Below are 25,416 nucleotides of genomic sequence, written 5' to 3'. Positions count from 1 at the left end.
TATCAGCCACATCATAATATGCTCAAAAACACGCCGGCCCAAATGCTAAGGTAAATGGGAAAATTACAAGATAGCATAACAACTAAATAAAATACGTCTGCTTCAGATGTAATAAAAGAATTTTCATCTTTACTATTAAATGTCTCCAAGGTTTCTATAATTTTAAAAATGTATCCCTAACGTTCTTGATGAATTCTCCATTCGTGCTACAATGGGCTTTAACTGAGCGCTGAATGCTAGTTCCAGTTATTTTGATATGCTGTGTGGTGACTTTAAAAATATATGTGTAATTTGTAGAGTGTTTTAGAAAACGTAACTGCATCGACTAAGCAGCTTGAATTCCTGCATAATTCAGAGAATGGTTTGAGCAGCCAATGAATTTTGCTTTATGATTGACTTCTAGAATACGCTTTTGGACACCTTTCATGACAGTAGCAATATCAAAGCCTTGACCTATAAAGTCCATTATTTCTAAGCCCTCCGAACGTAGTTTCTCTAAAAATCTTTTCAACGATTACAGCAGAATCATTGTCATTAAAGTCGATAAAAAGTCAACGAAAGACTCACAAACATGTACTACCACTGGAAGATCCGAGGGGAGAGGGGACCACCCGGCACACCACCACCCTGAATGGGTGGGGGTGGGGGTGGCGTACGAATTAAAGTAGAGAAATCACACAATTTATATACGAATTCTATACTTATGTTATAATAATAATATATATATATATATATAATTCTCTTCATGGCTCAAGAGTTTAGACAAAAAGTAAAGGAAAGATCACTCTTTTATTTCTTGAAGTCGGACTAGAGTTACCCTTCGAAAAAAAGAGGGGGGGGGGGGAGAACAAGTAGTATTCACCCGTCACAAAATAGCAAGGCTGGACTTAACCTTGTGACCAATACGTCATGGAAAGATTTTTATTTCTACCCCACGTAGTTTTAGCGGCGAAATAAAGAGGGGGGAGGAGAACAAGTAATCTACTCTGTATTCACCCGTCACTAAATAGCAGGGCCAGACTTTACCACTGTGGGGCCCTATGCGAAACGGAATTCGCAAGGCCCAGTTTGGGTAGGGATGCAGATTATAAGTGAAAATTAAGAGTTTATACAAGAAAATACATTTGTCTTTGCATTTTATTTATTCTTTACTACGTACAGAACTACTTAACGAGCCTTAGGTGTAGCGAAGTCATACATCATAAAAATTTTATTTCCTACATAGATCACGCTCAATAGCAAAAATTACCAATGTTTCAATCTATCTACGAGAATTGTTGACCTCAAGTAATTCTTCATTAGTTTGAGGCGCAAGAAGCTTCTTTCACCAGATTACACAATTACGGGGAAATGAATTTTTTTTTTATCGCGCGTATGATTGGCGTTTTCCATATTGAATGACACCTCAAAACGAAAATTTTGTCTATATATTTCAGGAGATTTGTATGAGTTTTCAAAAGATTTTAATAATTTCCGGATATTTCCAGGACTTTTTCGTATAATTTCAGGAGATTTCCAGCAGCTCCTGGTAAATCGACAGGAGGCCGCGGGAAATAATGGTATACAGCTATGCTACGCTGCCGGTCGACTAGTAATTAATATTTATCCCATTTTTGGATTATTTCGCACTCTCCCTCTAGTATGTTGGCCGATTTGGTTGGGTGGGACGATTGCATCAATTCCTCCCCAAACCTTTACTTTTGAGTGGGAGTGGCGATCCAATTTGTTACAAATCTATATGATAAAAGCTACTTATTGATATTTTAACCAAACTTAATATTATTCCGTTCCCCTTACTGTATGTTGGTCGATTTGGTGGGGTGGGGGAGGGCAATAGCATAAATCCTCCACCCGACTCTTAATTTTCAATGGGGGGGGGCGACGGAAGACAAAGAGCTTGTTCCCCTCGAGGCAATTTGCACTGTTCTCCGCATGTGCCGCTTTCTTTCTCCCCAGTTGACCAATTTGTTCTTGAGACGATGTCGTGATCCTTGCTTCGATTTCTTCAAGACCGTTGTCGCTGCCGCTCGCCTTCTGACAAGCACAAAGGTAGAGGCAATAACAGTAATTGTCATCAGGGCCGTCGCCCTCTGACAAGCACAAAGGTTGAGGCAATAACAGTAATTGTCATCAGGGCCGTCGCCTTCTGACAAGCACAAAGGTAGAGGCAATAACAGTAATTGTCATCAGGGCCGTTGGCCCTGCATGCCGCTTCATCAGACCTTCTCGATGAACGCCCCGTTGTTGGCCCACACGTTGTCAATCTCAGCCGCTTCACTAAAGAATGCCCATGAAGCACCCTTACAATGTCCCATGTGAGAATTCACATCAAGTCTGCATCGGGTCGAGCTGAAATCGGTTCACCATCGTTCATGTTACTCTCACTGGTGAAAACAGAAGTATAGAAGTCCAGTGGTTTTAGACCCTGTTGGTGGGTATCTTGACACTTCCATTCTCTTAGTGAAGCGCCGCATGTACACTTCTTGAACTGTTCTTACTAAATGCAGTAATCGAAATTCAAGTTTTTCACGTAAGCACTGGCAGACAGAAAGAGGTCTTTAAGGTCCAAAGCGTCAGGCTTGGACGCAGGGCCAACGTCGTTTTGATCTGTTCAGCTCGTTGTGGTACACATAGCAGGTACAGCGAAAGTTTCAGTCGCATAGCAGACTTCTTCTCTTATTACTTCTACAACCTTTTCTTTTCATTTGTGTGATTATTGTTAAGATCGTCGCAGCAAACTGTTGTCACATTTTTCGTCTTGAAAGTCATGGTAGGACTTATAATCATTGTCACAGAGAGCACAAACACCACCAACGCATTCTTTGTAACTACCAGTATAGCACGGTATGCATCAGTTGGTCCATCGAATCATTCATCGAATCCTGCAAGGTACTTATTTGTTTGGCTTAGTTCTCTTAATAGGTCCTGAATGGTATTCAGGAGCTCGCCAATATCTGGATCTACCTAAAACAAGTAGGTCTCGGGATCCTCCCTTTCATCCACCAGGACTTGCTGAAGACGTGCTCTCATCTTTTCTTTGGCCCAGGCGATCTTCAGCTCTCTGGCTCGGAGTTAACTCTTTTTCTCCTAACTGACGATACCAGCGTTGATTCTACCAGAATGTGGTAAATAATTACGGAGAGAAAGAGTTAATCCTTTAACTGTTTGTAGCTCAGCTCGTCTAGCTTTCTCAGCGTTGTCATTCTTTCCTTTCGTTGAGCTGCCTAGACCCCTTTTCTGACACCAATTGTAAATCTAAGGCAAGCACTCAACGAAAGGAGTTAATGATAGAAGATGTATTTATTTACAGTTATAAAATACACAGTGTGACACGGACTTCAGCTTTCAAGTCACACAGAGTCTTGTCTTAAGTTCTACAAGTCCTTTTCTACCTAAACATTAGTACAGAACACCGACACATTTCCCAGTGTCTCTTCAGGTCCACAATACAGTTCACTGGTAGCACGAAGGACGGCTCTTAGTCCTAGACAGCTCAGACTCCCAAAACTTACAGATCACTTCAGCCGGATCTAGAACAGTCCTGACTCTCTAATCAAATGCCGCTAATTTCTCATGTTGAACGGTGTGCTGTTGCTCACCTTCAGTGTCGACGCGGGAGCAATGTTATAACAATATATTAGTTATCTTATAAAGGTGCATTAGCGTCATATAAGAAAAAAAAATTTTTTTTAAACTTTTTTCTATGTTAATGATTTTTTAAAAATGTGTTCTATGTTTCTTTTTACAATTCCTTTTAGCTTGCAAACTCTTCATGGGTGGAAACTGGAGCCTGGACGTTGTTTTTTTTTTAAAACGGGCCTAACAGTTTTCCTAGTAATTTTACAATTAATGTATGTCTTTGGGGAAAAATTACTGGCTAATTCGCCTCACAGCGAAACTTTGGTTTGACAGTCATAAATTGTTCAAAATATAATCATCTTAAGATTTTAAACACGCTTTCCGTGGGTATTACAGCTCTCGACTCAAAAGTTTCTTTGTATTTTATGTTCCCTCTCAGAGGGTATTCCCACACTTGACTCAATGTTTCTTTGCACTCAGTAAAAAGATAAATAAATAAATAGACGTTCATGTACATTTTGAGCACCATCTTATGAAGAAATTAGATGGACTATAATAGAAGAAATTGATTGTGAGAGTTTACTGAAAAGACGCTTTTAGAATTTCGAAAAATTATAATTATATTTTAATGTATTTTTCTTTATTTAATGATGTTAGTAACTAAACTTAAGTCTAAGGAAAATCAGGAAGTTCTGAAGAATAAAATAAATATACCATTTTATTGGGTTGATCACACAAATACAGCGTTAGGTACGTTTTTTAGCAGGAATTGTGAGTTATTACAATCACTACACTACTACAAAATGGTTTAAAGGGCATGAGTCTCATATAGCTATGACAAGAAGTCCAACACATGGTCTTCACAAGTTACCAGGTTCAGCGGCAATCTGACAAAAGAAGGGGTAAAAAGGCTCGTTAGACTTAAATCTGTGAAACAGAATCTCCGCTGCTTTGGGATAAGCCCAACATTAGACATTAGGTCCTCCCGCGCCGTTCAGCGCATTGGGCGGCAAGCTGTCTCCATAAAGATTTGTCATTGGCACTGTCTGAAGCCTCCTCCCACCAGGTGTCCACTGATCTGAGGTCCTCCATGAAGGTGTGTCGCCAAGTAATATTAGGACGTCCCTGTTGGCTTCCTTGTTATCGCAACTCTTGGTGTGCGTAATTCATTTTGACGTAGAACATGTCCCGCAAACCTCATGCGACGCTCTGTCACAACCTCACTAAGTGTTCGACTCCCAGTTTGGCATAGGATTTCCTTGTTTGAGACCCGTTCTGTGTAACTGACTACTGACTCCCAAAATCCGTCTCAGTCATTTTTGTTGAGCCACATTTAGTTTTCTCAATTTTGACAGATGACTTCCATGTCTCACATGCATATGTAGCAGTTGGAAAGACGATTGTGTTGAGGTGTATTTTTGGCTCGAGTCCAATGGCTTGGCTAGTCCAAATAGGCTGCAGCCTTTGGGAAATGCTCCATGCCTTTCATATTCGGCACGCTACATCATGGTAGGCATCGCCATCATTTGTTATGATGCTGCCAAGGTACGTAAACTTGTCCAGCTCTTCAAGCTTTGACTCGCCAAGTCTGACGGGGGCACCCTTTGCCTTATATCCCACTCGCATAATTTTAGTCTTATCCAAATTTATGCGGAGACCAAGTTTGGGTGCCTATCTGTCTAGGCTCTCCGATGATAAAAAAAAACTCTGTTGTTCTCTCTTCTGTTTTAATGCAGCAACTAGACTGACCGTAAAGGTGTCGTAGGATCTGGACGAATTTTTCTGGGATGCCGTATTCTCTATTTTCCATAGTGATTCTAGGTGGACACTATCAAACGCTTCTTTGAAGTCCACGAAACTGATCGTTAGCCGTTGTTGGTACTCAAGACTTTGTTCTATGATATTTCGTAGAACGAAAATCTGCTCTGTACATGATCTGCCTCTTCAGAAGCCTGCTTGTTCTTCTCTGAGCCTTTCATTTACAGACTGTTGAAGCCGTCTCAACAAAACAGTGCTGAAAACTTTGCCCGGGACAGAGAGGAGAGTAATGCCCCTCCAGTTGTTGTAGTCTGCCAAGTTGCCCTTTTTTGGAAGCTTTACAATCACTTCCATTTGCCAGTCCTCGGGGACTTTTGAAGTTCGCCAACAGAGATTAAGAGATCAGTCATTCTGTTAACAATGCACTGTCTCCCATATTTTAACATTTCTGCTGATATCATGTCTAGCCCTGGTGCTTTGCCATGGTAACCTCCTCAGCAGTTATTGGGTCTGTCTTGACCTTGAGATCATTGTCCGGAGAGGGGTCCTTGAATGTGTAAGTTAGGTCTGGCGACGGTTGGTTAAGGGTCTCTTTAAAGTGCTCTTCCCATCTTGCATCCTGTTCTTCTTTCGTTAACAAAGTTTTGCCTTGCTTGTCTTTTATCGGTGCCCCATGTCCACTCTTTGCTCCAGTGAGATCTCGGACAATACGATGGAGAGTTTTTGTGTCATTTCTGCTTGCAGCTGCTTGTGCCTCTTGCCCCTTCTGCTCAATCCAGTCCCGTTTATCTCGCCAACAGCTTCTTTTTACTTTCAGATCTGCTTCCCTATAGGCTTCTTCCGTTAGGCTGCGATCCTGTGTTTCATTTTTCTGATCTCGTCTACGTTTGGCCTCTTTCCTCTCAACGATCAATTTCCATGTTCTGTCTTGTATCCATCGTTCCTTGTATTAACATCGCCTCCTTCCGATACTTCTTCCGCGCACTAAATAGTGGTCTCTTTGATGTTGCCCACTCTTCTTCAAGGGTCAATATATCTGCAAGAGCCCCAAAGCGGTTCTTAGTTTTAATTGGAACTGTGCTGCAGTTTTGCCGTCTTAAAGCTTCTCTACATTAAATGGGCGGGATCGTGTGGCTCGTTTTGGTTGGCGTTTCAGTCGGAGCTTACATTTGCCACTGACAAGGTAGTTGTCTGAGCTGATATCCGCTCCTCTGCGGGTCCGCACGTCTAACACAGACCTCCTTAGTTTGGAGATGCAAATGTAAATGCAAATGTAATCTTTCTCGTTGGGGGTTTCTCCGTTTGGTGATCGCCATGTTTTTTTTGTGTATTTGTTTGTGCTTAAAATATGTGTTTCCAATTGAAAGGCTGTTGGATGCGAAGAGAGAAATCAAGCGCTCGCCATTATCACTGACGTTTTCTACAGAGCCATATCCCCATTACATATTCAAAGCCAGTACGGTTGGGATTGATTTTGGCGTTCAAGTCTCCCATCAGTAGAATTAGGTCGTGAGTAGGTGTTTCATCAAGTGTGGTTTGTAGATGACTATAGAAATTATCTTTGATGGTATCTTCTGTATCCTCTGAGGGGCATATGCTAGGATGGTAGTGACTTTGATTTGCTTTGTTTGGAGTCGAGCTGTAATGATGCGGTCACTGACCGGCTTCCAAGCAATTAGCGCTGAAGCTGCTATTTTAGACATGATGATTACTACACCACCAATGTGCTCCTTATCATGTCCTGAATATATTATTGTCTTGCCATCATTGATTAATGTTCACTTGATCTTGCAGATCCCAAGGATGTCCAGCTGGTAAGAGTCAAACTCTCTTAAAAGTTGGGCCTGTTTACCGCATTGGTTCAGGGTTCTTACATTCCACGTGGCTATAAGAGTCGGTTTCCTTGCGTTGAAAGGCTTGCCATGTACCTGGTATTGGACTTCCAGTTGCTTTGATCCAACACCGTCATCAGGGTTTGGCCGCCCTCGCCGCATGTATAGTTTTCTTTATGTGTCAAGCTTGCCGTTTCTGTAGCAATAGTGGTTTTACAGGGTGGGGTCGCTAGCCCCACGCCAAACCCTCCTCCTTTCTCACCCGGGCTTGGGATCGGCAGATGGAGGTCAAACATGAGAAAAAGACTATGACCCATGGGCACTCCCATATGAACAAAATGAGCTTGCTAGATCTTAGTTTGTAGTCTTTGAATCAGGACTACAATAATACACTTTCAGGCTCAGCAACAGAAAGTTGGCATAAATGTTCCTTTGATACTAACTGAAACAGTAATATATGTAAAGTAGCCCTAAAACAAACTTAACACCCTAAAAATAAAGTTGCCCAACGCTATGAGAGTATAAGACCTACTATTTCATGAATCTAGGTCATATAGCCATATTTACATGAGACAAGACCAACAGGTCACACGTGCGCAGAGCGAATGCTCCCAGCATGCGCAGAAAGAAAATCTCACGAAGGCTCGATCTAGTAGCTAATATAAACTATTGTGAAAATGGGTTTACCTGATTTGTTAAAAAGTTTTATTCTTCAATAGAGATAAATTTATTTCTTTTTTTATTTTTCATTTTTAGTGCTTTCTTGATGTGGGAGAGACATTTAACATACACTACGATCTCCACCGTTATCTAAGAAACATTCATGCCAAATTTTATCAAGATTGGTCAACGGTTTTGATTTCTATGCGGGACATTCGTACATACATACTTCTTTTACATTGTGCTTTAAATTATACTAGCCAGATTTGACCCAAGGCCTGCGGGGCTTAGTTTGGGTATTACCGATCTACTAGATTAAATTTAGATCTATGTCAAACATGGTGAATATGGTCCCTTCACTTTTAGAATAATGTTTTTATTTTTAAAAATTTTAATATGAATTTATAAAACCTAATTACATTGCAAATTTATACAATAGATAAATCTTAGACTGAGTAGAGTACAAACAGGAAGAAAAAAATACGTCATTTGACATCTACTGGTTTAAGTTGAAAATCCGGAACAATTTGATATCAATAATTAAACTATAGTTACGTATTGTCGAAAATTATTTAGTGTAATTTTAGTCAATTATGCGATTTCAAACAATTATTTGACGTAATTTATTTTTAATAAAATAATATCCGGAACAAACTTAATAGGCAATGAAATATAAAACAAAGAGATTTTCATTAAGCGTTTATATGCTATTTAGTTAAAACATCCGGAACAACTTATTATTGATCATGAGTTGTTTTTTTCCTAAGCAAGAAAATTAAATGTAATATAAGTTACAAGAGCAAAACCGAAAATTACTTGCCATTGATTTGTTTTTCACAAAACATCTGGAACAACCTATGATAGATACTGAAAACTATTGTAATGTTTTGGAAAGAAAATTAAAGATTAAATCAGATGTTCTATAGCTTTTAGTGTTTTTAAACTTGACGGACAGACCAACAGACAAAACGCACAAAAGTAAGCGGCTTTTATCCTGATGGGGGCATAAAAAAAATAATAAAATCTGATTATTTAAAAATTTTTGAGGGAACTAGTTCATTACGATGTATTGCCGTGATCACGGTACTGCACGAAATCCGCTGCATAAAATGTCCATTTATAAATAAGGGTGACATTTACAACTAAAGTAGCATTCTCAGCCTTTTTAAACAAACATGTTTCTTTCAATTTTAGAAGCTAGTGTACCAGAAAAAAATACAGTTAACTAATATTTATATTTGTTGTAGTAAACATTTCTTGTATATTTTATAAACATATTTGACTAAGTGATACTGAAAATACACAAAATAAATTGTCTTTTTTTGTTAACATATTGTAAACATAGTCTCCCTTACATTTAGGTATTGTTTTCGAATTGGTGTATTTTTTTATGAAAAAAATCGCTTGCATAATTAATTTTTATAAACCAAACGATTTGCTTTTAGAAAACAAAAAGTAGCCGTTGCATCTACTGAAAATAAACACGAAAAATATCTTTTTTGTTAACATATTGTAAACATAGTCTCCCTTACATTTATGTATTGTTTTAGAATTGGTGTATTTTTATGAAAAAATCGCTTGCATAATTAATTTTTATAAACCAAACGGTTTGCTTTTAGAAAACAAAAAAGTAGCCGTTGCATCTAAAAGCAGATTCTAAAATTTAGAAGTCACATTGCATGGTGAAATATGATTTTTCATTTCTCTTCTAATTTTTGAGATCGGAGTATGGCAGACGGACATTTTGAACAAACCTACTAGCGGCTTTTCCCTTTACGGGTCCGCTAAAAATAACCAATTAGTTAATTAACTATTAGTAATTAATTATTTTGTTTGGTATCTTTAACAAGGAAAAGAAATTGTACTTGACTAAAGTGGTGGTATAAACTGAATTAGTCACTTTATAGGTCGCCGCTCTAAAATGTAATAAACAATATATAACTTTACAATAATCTCTAGTCATTAGTGCCTCACTAGAAGAGTGGTTAGCTCGTGGGCCCGAGCTCGAATTTTGCTTCCTCGTTCTCATTTTTCTTCTTCCTCGTTCTCATATTTATTTTACAAATGCTTTTAAAAACTAATTACGGTCAAATCCACCCAGATATCCCTTTCTTATACCCATTTTCCCAACTGGTCCAGATAAGTGATAGGATCATAGCGTATTGAGAAACCTAAAAGCATGAAAAACAATAGGTAAAAACATTTCTAATCGCACAGATTTATTGTTGTTGGTATAAGCTTTGTTTTTTTTTTATTTTTAAGTTTTTGTTTTAGGTTTTTCTTGTTTGCATATAGGAAATAAAAAACGTCAATATTGATTTCTTTTCATCAAATGGCTACAAAAGTAGTACAATTTGTGCTGTGTTCATATCAAAATAGTATTGTGTTAAATGAGAGGGTTAAAAAAGTTGCAGCCGTGGACGAGAAATTACGAAGATTTAATCTGTTATCACTTAACATTAGTCTAGGACAAATAAGATATTTTCAGGATCAAAACGACAGCAGTTAAATTTACTGCATACGATTCTTTATTCGCCAATTCGACCCAATATGTTTTTGAAAGACGACATAATACAAAATATTTGCACTTTCTTTTTTTAATAGCTAAAAATCTTCTTCTTCCTGTTTGCTTAAGTTTATAGGTCTAATTTTAGTTCTACACATTTACTTTTAAAAAAAACATTTATATCTAGGCAAGAAGTCTTTAGCATCTAAAGTACTATTTTATTACGACTATCCACTGTTAAAAGGGACGTCTGTAATTTATAATAAATTATTAGAATTAGCTGGACATTTATAGACAAAATCCAACAAATTCTCACATTTAATATGAGGAATATTAATCTAGATCTAAACTTTGTTTTTTCATAGAGATGTTCTGGTGGGAGGGGAGTTATTTAATTATTTTTTTTTAGAGGGGGGGGGGGCAAAAGAAACAGAAAGCAACAAATTTGTAAACATTGCCTTGAGAAGCAAAAGAATCGTCAGAGAATTTAACAAGGACGTTTGTGTTAGGGAGAGCGGTTTTATTATAAGGTTACTGTCAAGTATCCCGTTTAGGTTAGTTGGGAAGAAGAATAGATAGCCCTTGAAAGATTAATGTGAATAACATGGCTCCGGAAAGATGACGGCGGGCAGCGTTCAATCCATAGACCATCGAGCCGACAGTCTAGAGCTGTGCCCAATAAGCATATCCATAAGCGGAAAAAAAGGGGGGAGGTAAAAAGCACTTTTGGGGGTGGGGAGAAAAGTGCTAATAGAATTCGATGGATTAAATTAGGTGTGTGGAAAAGGGGGGGGGTAATAAAAATTGATATAAATTGGATTGCTCCAAATGTATAATTTACATGCCAAAAGTATATTTGGAAAGCGACAAAGTCCGGCCGTTTCATTTGAAACTAATAAAAGTAGGGAGTGTGGGGTTCCTGCCAGAAACTGTGTGCGAGAGTAGAAAGATGCGACGGATAAAAAATTTTAAAAAGGGGGAGGGGTACCTATTTTTTCACAGTAGATGAGAAAAAAAGTGTTTTTTTTTTGTTAAAAATAAAACATATATTCACATTGAACAAATCAACGGGCGTAGCCGGTGTTGAAAGCTAGAGAAATATATATACCTATAAGTTGCCCCAAACCATGTGTTAACAGTCTTCTTTACAAGCCCAATTCAAGTTAATGCTGTTTACCATTTCCATCAGAAACAAGATAACAAAGAGAGTTTGTGTTACAACACAAACTCAGAGTCGCCCCATCGAATTCACTAATGGACCAGGAATATTCAAGCCATAGCCTTGTTTTGATCGTTAAAAATAAATACCATTTAAAAATCATTGGGCACTAAAATAATAATAATAAAATTAAAATAATTGTTCTCTTTTAAAGTTTAAATCTTTCAAAATGAATTTTTATCTCAAACATAAGTACTTTCTCAATTACAAGTTTTTTTGTTTTGTTTTTTATATATATTCATTAAGTCAAGTTTCCCTTACAGACATAGTGATCTATGGGGCAGATGATGTAAAGGTCATCTGTTGGTATGGCCCACGGCTAACGAGGGTGTCATGTGTCATAATGACCAACCATCTTTACTTTTTCCATCCTTATGTCAGGTACCTATTAGAGCTGGGTGTGACCTTTTTAAAAAACCTAACTCCCCTGAGGTTTTTTATATAAAAGTGGTGTATTTTTTTTAAAAATCTGCTTGCATAGATAATTTTTTACATTAAATGGTTCACTTTCGGAAAAGAAAAAAGTAGCCGTTGCAACAGAACTTTGAATGATCTAAAATATCAGAATGTCTGATTTTCATTTTCTCTTCTAATTTCTGAGATCTAAGCGGGACGGACGGACAGACAGACAGACCACACAAAACTAATAGTGTCTATTCCTCTTTCGGGGGCCGCTAATAAAAGTGAAATAATAGCCATTTATAACATCCTGAGTTAGATCTCACTTTTTTTTTCCTGTCTTGTTATAGTTTCTATTAAAATAAGTAAGCCCTTTTAAATGTTAACTCTGCAAAGGTAACTGAAATTTCGCGGTTTGATAAAATTGTATACACACTAAGGAAAAATTCGACCCGGGATAAGGCATGATAGATTACATGAGTCTAGACTTCTTAACCAAAGGGTTCTCAACCTGTTGGTCGCGATTCCCTTGTGGGTCGAATGACGATTTGCCAGTTGCCAAGACCATAGAAAATATATTTTTTAATAGTTTTTTTAATGTCTTAAACATAACTCTTTATAAAGTTATTCCACTAGAATTTACTATTTTATTTTATTGTTATTCAATGATAGATGTTGCAGACAACTGAATTAGAATGGTGTTAAACATTTTAATTGTCGCAGTCTAAACATTTTTTATTTTTATGGTGACGTTGTGAGAAAATCGAAAAATAATTTCATTTATAATTAATATTACGTATAAGTGATGTTGATTTTAAAAGCCAGTTTCTCTTTAGAGACTACTACTACAGCACGTGATATAAAAGAGAAAGTTGGTTCATTTTTTTGGAAAAGTGCACAATCTTATTGAAAAATATTATTGAGTTCTGCTTCACGTTAGCTAGTATATTGGTCTGGATTTTAACTTTTGATACAGAGTGAGTCACCAAAAGTCATTACTCTGATTAATCGAAGACACTGCCAAAAAAATCACAAGAAGTAATGAAAAACGTCAGTGCAAGAATAAAAGGCGACATGCTGCGATCCTTCCAAATCAAACCTCAGCTTCGGCAAACAAAGTTATCTTATCACTCTTTATGAGGAAAATAACATTGGACCTGACAAAAACATAAATTAATAATTTCTGTAAAAGAAAATTTACACATGCTTGCGGACGAAATTTCAGCATAGTTTCCAAATCTACCTGACATCACGTTGGCACTTGCCAGAATTCCATTCATAGCGAAAACAAGAAAAAACATTTTAAAATAAATTTAAAAACATAAAAATCCATTATACAACTTAAAATATAATAAAATATTTTTTAAAATTAATGTTAAAAATTTTTCGGTTTATACCGGGTATTGACCCATGATTATGACACCATCAGGTGCTTTAACGAATAATGCTACCAATTAGGTCAGCGTAATTATTTATTTATTTATATATTATTCATTATATGGACATCTAAATCTAAAACTAGATCTAGACTTCTGATTTAGAACTCTTAAGATTTAGTCTAGATCTAGATTGAACACTAGATATAATGGTCATTACATGTATGTAAAATATAAGCAAAGCTTAGATAATCTTTCCATAAACTTAAAGCAGCTTTGGATTTAAGAAACAACTCAGTTATCGGTACACAACGGCTGACTGCGCCATGTTTTTTTTTAAATGAATAATTCCAATGATAGGACTTAAATCTAGACTTACAAGACGATGCGATTTTCCTGAACATTAATTTAACTCTTGAATCAATAATGCTTTTCATTTGGAAATAGTCGAAAGCGATGGTCTAGTTCTCAAGCCAAATTTACATTTATTCATTTTTTTACTTTGAAAAATTATAATGGTCAAACTAGAAGTTTCCCCGTGTGGCTAGTAATTCTTTTCTCAGCGATATATGTATACATCAACTGTTAAGTTTCTAAAAATTCGTTACAGTCGTTTCTGAGATCAGCGTCCAGGATTCGCCCTCCATAAAGTTATGACATGAATAGAGGTATTGTAATGAAGATATACTGGAGATATCAACGAAAGAGTTAACTGAACTCATTAAAAGCGCTAAATGATTTCTTTTCTATATCAGTTACACAAATCTGGATCAAGTGTTTGCACTTTGCAGTCATATCCTGATCTGTCTGTGTAGCGCCTAATTCTACCATTTCCAATAATATATTTTTGTGAAACGTGGTTTTATGGATAAAAGATTTCACGTAGAAGATCACATTAGATAAGTGATCATGCAAAGACTTCCCGAGAATTCCTGATCTGGTGAAACGGAATCAAGTTCAACCTTTGCACCGACGTTGGTATGTTTGCACATACTGTCTCAGCAATATTGTAGCAATGTAGTTTACTGTTACTATAACCACTATCCCTGATCCACATTGCTTTTCGAATTGTGATATAAGTATGAAACATGCATATGCCGAATAAGAAATTTAAAAAAGTAAATACAAGTCATAAAGATAAAAATTCATTTATCGTACCGGTATTGTAATTATAAGGGAGATATTCGACAAAATATAATTACATAATTTTTAATTAAACATATAGCTTGGCTATGCATAAATATATTTACTGTAAAATAGTACAAGCACAGTATGTTTGAACAAATAGTTTACGATTGGGGGTCGCCGCATTGTGGGCTATTGAAAAAGGTGTAACCAAGCTAAAAAAAGGTTGAGAATCGCTGCCTTAACCAATGAATACGAAATTATATGCTTGCTGTCACAATCGGATTAAAACTGTTGGATGACTAACCACAATTTGCAACACCCCTTCTCCCACCAATATCTTGCTAGCTTCTTGTTGAATCTACAACTCGGTATTTGCGCTAAAAAAAAGTATCACAAAACGTGGCAGCTTAGTTGTATTCACTGACAAGCTAGTCTTGTAATGTGCATTTTAAATTGTCACGAAGCAATGAATTTTGTTTCCAAGTTCCTTCTTCCTAGTTGTTGCTCAGGTGGCGATTGTAACTATATTATTTAACCAATAACATAATAAAAAGTTTTTATAAAGACCTTAAATAAGAGCGAAATTCAGGTTTAACCAATCTACTTAAGTTTTAATTATATAGTTCCAGACATTGAAACATTGATAGACAGAAGTCTAAGACTAGAAAAAACAACAATATAATAGACTAGTTGACTAGTCAAACTGCAGCGTAGCATACGCCGCTATTTTGCAGGGCCGGCCTTAGGCCACTGCAATCTATGCGCCCGCAGTGGGCCCCGCACTTTCATAGGACCCGCGCTAATTGCTAATTCTAGGTGTAGAATAACAAATAACTTAACAGATTTCCCGCGGCCTCCAGTCGATTTACCAGGTGCTCCTGGAAATCTCCTGAAATTGCAAAATATACGAAAAAGTCCGGGAAATATCCGGAAATTATTAAAATCTTTTGAAAACTCATACAAATCTCCTGAAATATATAGACGAAAATTTTCATTTCGGGGTGTCATTCAATATGGAAAACGCCAATCCTACGCACGATAAAAAAAAACACGGCATTATGCAATACCCTAATTGTGAAATCTAGTGAAAGAAGCTTCTCTCGCCTCAAACTAATGAAAAATTACTTGAGGTCAACAATTCTCGTAGATAAATTGAAATATTTGGTAATTCTTGCTATTGAGCGTGATCTATGTAGGAAACAGAATTCTTATGATATACTGTATGACTTCGCTACACGCAAGGCTCGTGTAGTAATTCTTTGCGTAGTAAAGAATGAATAAAATGCAAAGACGGATATATTTTGTAACACAAACTCTTAATTTTCACTTATTATCCGTATCCCTACCCAAACTGGGCCCCACAAAATCCGTTTCGCATTGGGCCCACAATGGTTAAGTCCGGCCCTGCTATTTAGTGACGGGTGAATACAGAGTAGATTACAGGGTAGATTACTTGTTCTCTTTCCATGACTTCTTGGTCATAATGGTTAATTCCGGCCCTGCTATTTAGTGAAGGGTGAATACTACTCACCCCCCCCTCTTTTTTTTTTCGCCTCTAAAGTTACGTGGAGTAACTCTAGTCCGCCCGACATGCAGAAATAAAAGAGTGATTTTTCCATAGCTTGGTATCCAAATCTTGAGCCATGAAGAGAATTATATCTATAGATATTAAAAAGCAAATAGAATGATAAAGAACTAATGAATGATAGATAAAAAATTGAATTTTCTAAAACCCGCCTTTATTTCCCCCTTGTTAAGCAGTCTAGTTTGGAGATCCAGATCCAGATTTAGAAACATGATTTATACATAAGACGCAAAATGTTCCTATCTGTTTATTTAACTCTTTAGTGAATATTTCCGGGAATTTCCCCTAATGTTTATTCAAGATATTGTTAAGAATCTCACTATTCAGGCACTCTGCAAACTGCACCATACACCATCAACTTAAAGAACTTGACAATTCAGGGCTCCAAAGTAATGTAACACTTTAATAGTTGAATAAATAACAGCCAATACTGTACAATTGGCAACACGTACACTGTACAAATATCTCTCCGATAACACCGTACGGCCGTATCAACTTTTGCACTGGCCTCTCCGTCTCGTTCCGGGCTTGCACTGGGTTCAACAGTTCAGGACTGACTTCACACACTGGGCTCGAAGTGTCGGACTCGATCACAGACCAAGATCAAGACGCCAGTCGTCTCAACTGTACTTGACAGTACTCCGCACTGAACCGTCGTAATGCTCCGTACAGAACCACGCCGTTGAACTGTGCTGTAGTCAAACGTGTTCTGAGCCCTGTCGTGAACCGTCTTGACTGTGACACCTCCGCTCTTATATAGGGCCCCTAATGGCCTTCTAGAACCGGACAGAACATCGCTCGACGTTTCTAGCTTCGTCACATGACTACATCCCTCGTGACGCTCCTGAGCTCTGTTCACGACGCCGATCCTTCCCGAACCGTCATGTTGACACTCGTCTCGGCTGACCGTCGTAACTCGTCACGGTTGACCGCTCGTCTAGCGCTGGCCTGGGGCGATTTGCGTCGGCTGACTACACACACACCACTACCCCCATTTGTGCCACCACCAGGTTTATAACAATATAGATAATTGATTTTCAACGAGTGCGAAAAAGCCCCCTCCCCTTTAGGGTGATAACATGGAGATGGGGGGGGGGAGCTGTGCACAAAAAGGGAACGCAGAGATAAAAGAAACAAGGTTACAAAGACAGTTTGAGTGGAAACACAAACTCAAAATCGGCCCCCAAAGTGGTCCACCCAGGCAGGTAAAAAGGCAGGTATCAATGTTTTCAGAAAGAACCTCAGAATTTAATTCAATCAAAGACAAATGACAGAGAAAAATTGGAGAAAGAAGGTTGACAGATCCACCAAGCACGTTTTTACAAGCAATGGATGAAATCCAAACACTTGGGCAGCGTATGGGTCACCCAGATCGCGACGATCCGTGGTGGCGGTTAAGGAGGTCAGAACAAGCAATCATTGCACAGTGTAGGACGGAACATTGTCCTGTTGTGACATACTTTGCCCGGTTCCGCCCGAACTATGACTCCAGGTGCCGTCACTGGAGAGAGCGTCGAAACAGTGTCGCATATCTTGCACGAGTGTCCCCAGCCCCGAGACCTAAGGGGGGACGTGTCTGAGCAGTCACTCGACTTGTATGGTAGCTATGAGGCATTATGAGGAAACTTCAAAATAAAAATTTTTCTTTACAACTGTACAATATTTTCATGATGCTAATGATGAGTTTACTGGTTTTTTTTAACTTATCTGAGATACAAAAAGTGAATCTATTTTTACCTTAGTGAAGACTTTGTTATGTTGTATTAATGAAATACCAGTACACAATTCATTCACTGGACAAAGGTTCATCGACAAATGGTTCGTCAACAACTGGTTTTCGATAAATGCAATGTAAGCTATGGATTGACATACAATTCACCGACTTATCGTACACTGAAATAGTAACGCTTATATAGTCGTCAATGTTTAATTTATTTACATGAAATGCACATACAGGGGATTGATACTGTTATAACCCCGCCATGCGCACCGCCATTCACGCTAGTGCAGAAGATGCACACTGCCAGAAACTAGACAGAAAAGGATGTTGACATTAGAAGAGAACGTTTTCCGTCCAAGTCCAGAGCCGATATCATGTCCTCGTGTTAATAAACACATATATCTCGTTGAGTTGCCTCCCTTAAGTTATTACAATACAACATAAAGCTTTAACTGTTGTTTTTTTTAGAAAAAAATAAATAATAAATAAAATATAATAACTTACGATCTTGCAATGAGCAAGCTGAACAATTGAATTGGAACCCACTTCATTATAGGCAATCTTTATACGTTCACTTTTTAAAAATAATTTACGAAATACTATCTTTATTTAACTTGAAAAATATATTCATTTTGAAATATATTTTACTAATCATGATTTATAACATGTCTATTTATACTTATATGTATGTGTGTCTTTTTTGTGTGTGTGATTTTGGTGTGTTTTTGGTACAGTAAATATTGTTATAACTCTGCAATGCGCACCGCCATCCAGGCTAGTGATAGAAGGTGCGCACTTTGATAGACTAGACCTAAAAGGATGTCAACATTAGAAAGGAGAACGATTTCCGCCCAAGTAGAGAGCCAATATGGAGAGATTGAGCCTAAGATAGATGTTGTTTTGTGTACCTGTGATGTCGTGTAAATAAACGTCTATGTCTCGTTGAGTTGCCTCACTTAAGTTATTACAATATCATTGAAAAATAATATTTTTTCCTACAATATGATCGAAGAAAAAAAATTAGCAAGCAACAACAACAACAACAAAAAAACAAAAAAAAAAAAAAACTTATATTTACAATACCTCAATTCAAGTCAGGAACCTGGACAGCTGATATAAAAAAAATGGCTCTAACGATTTCCCTAGAAATTTAACAGTTGATGTATATCGCTGAGAAAAGAATTACCAACTACCAACTGTAGTTTGACCATTATAATTTTTGAAAGAAAAAAAAACTAAATTTTGCTTTACTAGACTTAGAAAAGAAAACATGTAGTCAGCCAGTGCAATTGATCAAGCGATGGTGTATATGCAGTCAGTAACTGACGGTTTTCAGAGAGGTACGGTGAGACACAAAGGCTAATCGACACTGGCAGTATTTTTAAATCTAAAACAGGCCTACGACAGAGTCTGGAGACAGTGACTATTGCTGAAATTGATTAACCCGGGAGTATGCTCAGACATGTACAGGTGGCTTAAGAACTTCCTAACGGACAGGACAGTTCAGACACACTACGGATCTAGCATGTCACTAGAACACTAGGGCTCGTCATTATCGTGTACGTTGTTCATAGTCTACGTAAACGATCTTTGGGACGATTGAAGTGTCGATCTCTGCTCTTCGCCGACGACCTACTAATCAGGCAGACCGGTAAATCCGACGCAACTCTCACGGCGGAAATCCAACGTGTCCTTGTCTCTGTTTCATGCTACTCCGAATGTGGAATATGGAAATAAACTGCTCAAAGGCGTTCCAGACCCTATTCACTTCGGGAAAAGACATCCACCAAGAAGCCATAAATGTAACAATCGATGGGACCACGCTCCAATCGGACCCATGACCCAGGTAAGGTCACACATCGACTACAGTCTCTTCTCAAACGTCTCAGACAGGCCCAGACTCATGGCAGACATTCCCCTTCTGGAGCTGCGGAGGGAACGAGCTACCGGAGATGCGGAAAATGCCGATCGACCCAAAGGTCAATGTAAACCAAATCTACTATTCAGCACTGTAAAAGAAACCATCGCCCAATACCCGAAAGATACCATCAAGGTCTAAACCAGTGATTCCCAAAGTGGTCTTTATAGACCCCCATGGGTCCGCGACGACTTCAAAGGGGTCTACGAGTGTGAAAAAATAAATTGGGGGTCTATAAGTTGTAAATAGGGGTCTATGATAGTGGATCCAAATTAAGCATGTCGAGACATTGAATCTTATTTCCTATTAACTTTTTTTGTACTTCACTTAATTCTTTGAATTTAAAACCTGTTATTCAAATGATTTTTAGGTAAATGTTAATATCTTGATTAAATAGCTTAATCAATTAGATTTAGACTTTAGAGTGTCCTCCATAAAGCGTCATGCTGTCTCCATAGAAACAAAATGAAAATAATCTTAAAAAGTGTCGAATCAAAAAAAAATGTAGACAGTATAGAGCTGATTATTTTAAATTTAGCTCCATTCTTTCCTTCATTGCCTATGTGCCTTTTATGCAACAAAGTTTTAAATAATCACGCCATGAAACCTTCTATCTCGAGCCAGCTAGATGATTTTTTTGAGATGATGTCAGTGACAATGTGATAAAATAGATAAAGATTTGAAATACTTTAGAGCAATCAAAGATAAAGTTCAAAATAGACCCTCCGTTGACAAAATGTTCATGAAGCATTATATTGGGTAGGCCTATATGTTCGTTTTCTTATGAAAAAATAAATCTGCGAAAAACTTCTCTTTGTCGAGGACTTTCATCAATGGCGCATTCACACTGGTTGTCGAAAAGCTTACGTTTGACAATATTGTAATAACTGAAGGGAGGCAAACTCAACGAGACATAGATGTTTATTTACAGGACATCACAAATACATGTAGAACAACATGTCTTGAGCGTGGCATCTGATCTTTACATCAGCTCTCACTTGGGCGGAAATCGTTCTCCCCCTAATAATGTCAACATCCTTCCTGTCTAGTCACTGATCGTGCGCACCTTCTGCACTATCTTGGATGGCGGTGTGCATGGCAAGGTTATAACAATACAAAGTTAAAATAGATTTAGGGCTGCAAAAAACTTAATGAGTAGCAATGAATTAGACTAGATGTAGCTAGCCACTAGAAAAGACCTTCGCCTTTCTTTTGGATAATTTAAAGCTTGACATTTCTAATATTGTTAAACTGCAGAATGCACAAGGTTCCCATTGACTTAATTTCATTTTTAATAAATTCAGCAATAATAACATTTAAAAAAAAAATAAGCTAAATTTACATAAAAAACTAAAGATAGTAGGCCCTAATATTCAATAACTTAAAAAGGGATTATTCAAATGATTTGAATCAAAGTCATTACAATGACATAATTTTGTATAATAATTATACTTTTTACAGCAGGAAAATTAATAAATAATGACATTTTATTCAAATTTGCCTTTTCACGCTACATTATTAGTATTTTTTAGAGAGGGGCGCTGGCGGATTTTTTTTAAAGAAAAAAATACGAAAAGGGGGCGGTAGACAAGGAAAAAGGTTGAAGACATCTGATATTAGTATTGAGGAAGGAACTGTGGCACCAAGTGATTTACAGGCTCATTTTCCTGCCTACAAGCTCTCGAGAACTCAGAGACGTGGCCTACCCCACTGGAAAAGGCATGTTGAACGCCTAGAAAGAAAACATCAGTTAATTTTAAGCGCTGTCTTCTGCAATTTTTTGAACCACTTTTCACAGCGCGACGCCATGATCCTTCCATCATATGCTTCCATCTCCTAGGTGGCAGGTGAGTGTTGAAGGCTTCCGAAGACGCTTTGAGAGTGTCTTGAAGCGTTTTCTTAGTCCATCTTGTAATAGCATTGCTGATGATTGCATAATATATAGAACAATAAAAACAACAACAGAAACAGACATGTTACAAAGAGAGTTAGATCAACAACAGAAATGTGAATCCAATTCGAGCTCGTGCAATCTTACCATCCAGAAAAATGTGAAATGTTAAGAATAATAAAACTAAAACAAATAAATACCACTTATCATATGGTAAACAAAGCATTACAGTTTATTTAAAGAAATTTCTACAAATCAAATAAGAATATAAAAGTCAAATGTTATTCAACATTGCTGTTGTTTCCCGTGTGTACGTAAACAGGCTAAATCGTCGTAAATAAATAAATAGAGCCGCCTTTGATGATAAATATAAAATGGTCGTGTTTTCTTAAAGTCAGTCCATTTAAATTTATGTGACTGAAAAATATTCCAAAATGTAGCACAAGTACCAATATTCAAAATGTTGGGTTAATGTACAATCTGTAAAAAAGATGTTGAGAAAAATTGACAATATAATAGAGGTTTGTGATAACCACAAATTAGATTTTTTTTCCCTTGTACTATGTATATGCTATGTACTTTAAACCTAGACTACTATCTTTTACATTATGATTTTTCTAACTATAACAGGTAGCAAATTATTCAAGATTTAGTCAAGATTTTCCAGCTCCATTTCTAAAACATGTTTGAATAAAGTTACTCTGCATCTTAAAATAAATAATATTTTCTGCACTACCTTTACCCATTTGCTACATTCATTTAAATGTTACCAGAATTTTTAGAAATAGGGTCAGCAGGTCACATTATGTCATTTTCTTTGTCAGTAATATTTTATTCAAGTGTACCTAAGTATTGTTTCTTGTCTGTAGTTAAAGTACAGTATGAAATTTATACTGATTCAAGCACTGTAATTTGAACATAGATTTATCATTGAGATGAGGGAGACATATTATTACTATATTTTATAATATTATAATACAATTATATGTCTATCATTGAGATGAGGGAGACATATTATTACTATATTTTATAATTTTATAATAAAATTCTATGTCTATGAAACAACTATTATATCAAGCTTCATGTGCAAGTGGAATGAAATTCAAAGACAGAAAATGCCTTCAAAATAATATGTAAATAATTTGTCAAAACAAATATGCATTGAAAAGTATATTTAGACAGAATACTATTTAAACTTTAGCACAATCACAATGTTTATAATTTTAAGTGTAAAAATACAAAGCAAAATTGTAGATAAGATATGAAAGATTATTATAAAAAAAAAATACTTTTTTTAAATACTTGTAAGCATTTCATAACTTTAATTTCCAAATTACCAAATGGAATTAAAATGCCCTCCATAAACTAAAAAAAAAGTATTTTCTCTGATGAGGTATCTCTGATTTTTCAAACAAAATACAGGTCATGCTGCAGATCTGAAAAAGGCAGCAGACTGCTGGGTGGCCACACTTTCACGGGCTGCACCCAATGAGGACATGAAGGATTTAAAGTTTTGATGACAAGAAGATGCAAAGTTTTTGAGGACAATGAGGTGTAAAGTTTTGAGGATAAGGAGGTGTAAAGTCACTGATTATTTCAAATCTCACATATCTAACTGGCTCTTTCAGCTCAATATATATTATATACATCTACTAAAAATGATTCCTAGATTTCTTGATTTGTGGTAAACCTGTTTAACATGATGAATTTTAGATTGAAAAAAGTGGTAAGGTGACAATATGAGATAAAAACTTCAATAAGTAGTATACAATTATTGACATTATTAAATAATTATTTACAAACAATGTAATTTCTCTTTAAACAAAACCACCCCTGAAAAGTGAAAGTGGTTGTGTAGAGTATTTCATCTGCCACTCCCTTACCATGTTATTATTCTTTTTTGTTCACAGTATGAGGGCAGTCAAATTAAAACAAACACTAAATCTGGTGCCACCAGCTCTCTCAATTTCATATTAACTCACTATTAAATTTTCAGATTAGAGAGTGGGTGATGCTAAATAAGAATCCTTGAAAATAGCAATAAGTTATAAATGACTTAGATTTTTGTACAAGTAGATTGATTTCCTTCTCCACAGAAATATGCCCAAGCCACCAGCTTTAGTAAAAAGGAATATTTGAGGCTCAAGTAAACACCTACAGCCCATTGGCTTAACCAGTAGAGTGTAAAAGGGGGGGGGGGGAGAAGAATATTACATGATTAGATTTTGAAAATTAAAGGAAAATGTATATCATGAAATAACCTAATAACTTTTAGTACAAAATCTTATATAATTATTTCCTCATCATGCATTTCCTTACATATAAGGAAAAAAGCCTAGAGGAACATAGTGATAGATATAATAAGAACATTAATTTATTCCTTTCACACTTTTCAACAAGCTGGATTATAGTGATGAATGAGCTTTAATAATAATGGAAGTTTCATATTTTCAATGTTCTTGATATGTCACTTTTCTTACCAAAGAGCTAACCTAAATTTTTTAAATATTTTTTTTAATACTAGAATTGGACTTTTATTTTATTATTTAATTTTAATTTCTAAGTCTTCTTATCTTATCTTATATAATACAGACGTTACTTCAAAAAGAAGTCATTTTATAATATTTAATTATTAGTTTCTAGGTCTCTCCCAAAGATTATGAATATAAATAAAAAATCTTAAACAATATGATTGAATATTTACTATAAAAAAAGGCTCATTTTATAATAGGTATATAAATTAATCCTCAGAATGAATTACAAGAAGAAGCTTTTTTTTTTTTTGACGTCCTTAAAGTTTATTTCTAGATCTAGTAGACTAAAATGGTTTTTGAAAAGACATTGAAAAAAGAAAAATTACCTATTTTGGCAACACTGGCGAGAAGAATCCATAGGCATATAACATAAGGCACTTCAACATGATGAAATTCAAAGCCAACAATTTTATAACGTTCAGTGTGATTAGATTTTTCTTCATGTGCTTCTTCTACATGGTCAGACGACGAAACACTTTTGTGTTTCTCTTCATCTATTGTCTTAGATAGATCTGACGATCTAGAGCTATATTCCGAGACTGTTGAAGCGCTTGCTATACTAGATATAAGAATTAGATCTATCCAGAATATGACAAGGCATAATAGAAAAACAAACCGAAGCCCAAAAATGTTATAATCTGAGATCCCCATCATATAACATGAATAGATGACTCGATCTATCTAGCTCTAACTGAATTATCTGAGTGACTTTGAGTTTACGCTTAACTTGGCTTAAAGCGTAACAGGAGAAAGTGACCTAGAGAGACATCGCATTTAAAACGTTAGTGAAGTCAGTGACCTTTCGTGAACACTAAAGGTTCAAAGATTGTCGAGCATGCGCAATAGACTAGTATAGCGGATTTTAATGTGGAGAATAAAAGGAAATATTTGCATTTGAAATAGATCTATATAATCTACATCTAAATGATGAGATCTAGATCTCGGTTTCTAGACTAGATCTAGATTAAGATAGATTATGTGAAGATATATATAGGCCTATATTTTATTTTTATATGCCCCAAATCTAGAACAACGCAGGGGAATTTGGGCCTTCAGCCACAAGCGTGACCCCGCCTCCCCCTCTTTTTTTTTTTTTTTGTCATCTTGTCACCAAAAATTAAAAAAAGTTTCGTCTCTCGAGGGCGTTCCTAGGTATTTTTTTCGGAGGTGGTTGGCAGATTTTATTTTGCGGTATATAGGCCTACGGTAGGCTATACGGTAAATATATTTAAGCATACCTACATATATATATAGCCTATATATATATATATATATAGCTATATCATGGGCGTAGCCAGTATTTTTTTTCGG

At 36.4% G+C, this 25,416-nt stretch overlaps 1 protein-coding gene across 1 annotated transcript in view; it reads right to left on the bottom strand.

The window, feature by feature from the left end:
- Positions 1-25,056, bottom strand: part of LOC106070408 (sodium/hydrogen exchanger 2-like) — a 199,614-nt gene extending 174,558 nt beyond the window's left edge. Inside the window, exon 1 of the mRNA XM_056036080.1 lies at positions 24,432-25,056. Coding sequence (XP_055892055.1) covers positions 24,432-24,759 — 328 coding nt within the window. The 5' untranslated portion in view covers positions 24,760-25,056. The remainder of the gene's footprint in view (positions 1-24,431) is intronic.
- Between the last annotated feature and the right edge of the window lie 360 nt (positions 25,057-25,416).

The sequence above is a fragment of the Biomphalaria glabrata genome, chromosome 7 (assembly GCF_947242115.1).
Source record: "Biomphalaria glabrata chromosome 7, xgBioGlab47.1, whole genome shotgun sequence".
In the NCBI taxonomy this organism is placed as follows: domain Eukaryota; kingdom Metazoa; phylum Mollusca; class Gastropoda; family Planorbidae; genus Biomphalaria; species Biomphalaria glabrata.
Note: the sequence above shows the minus strand (reverse complement) of the source record. Positions and strands in the feature narration are given on the sequence as shown.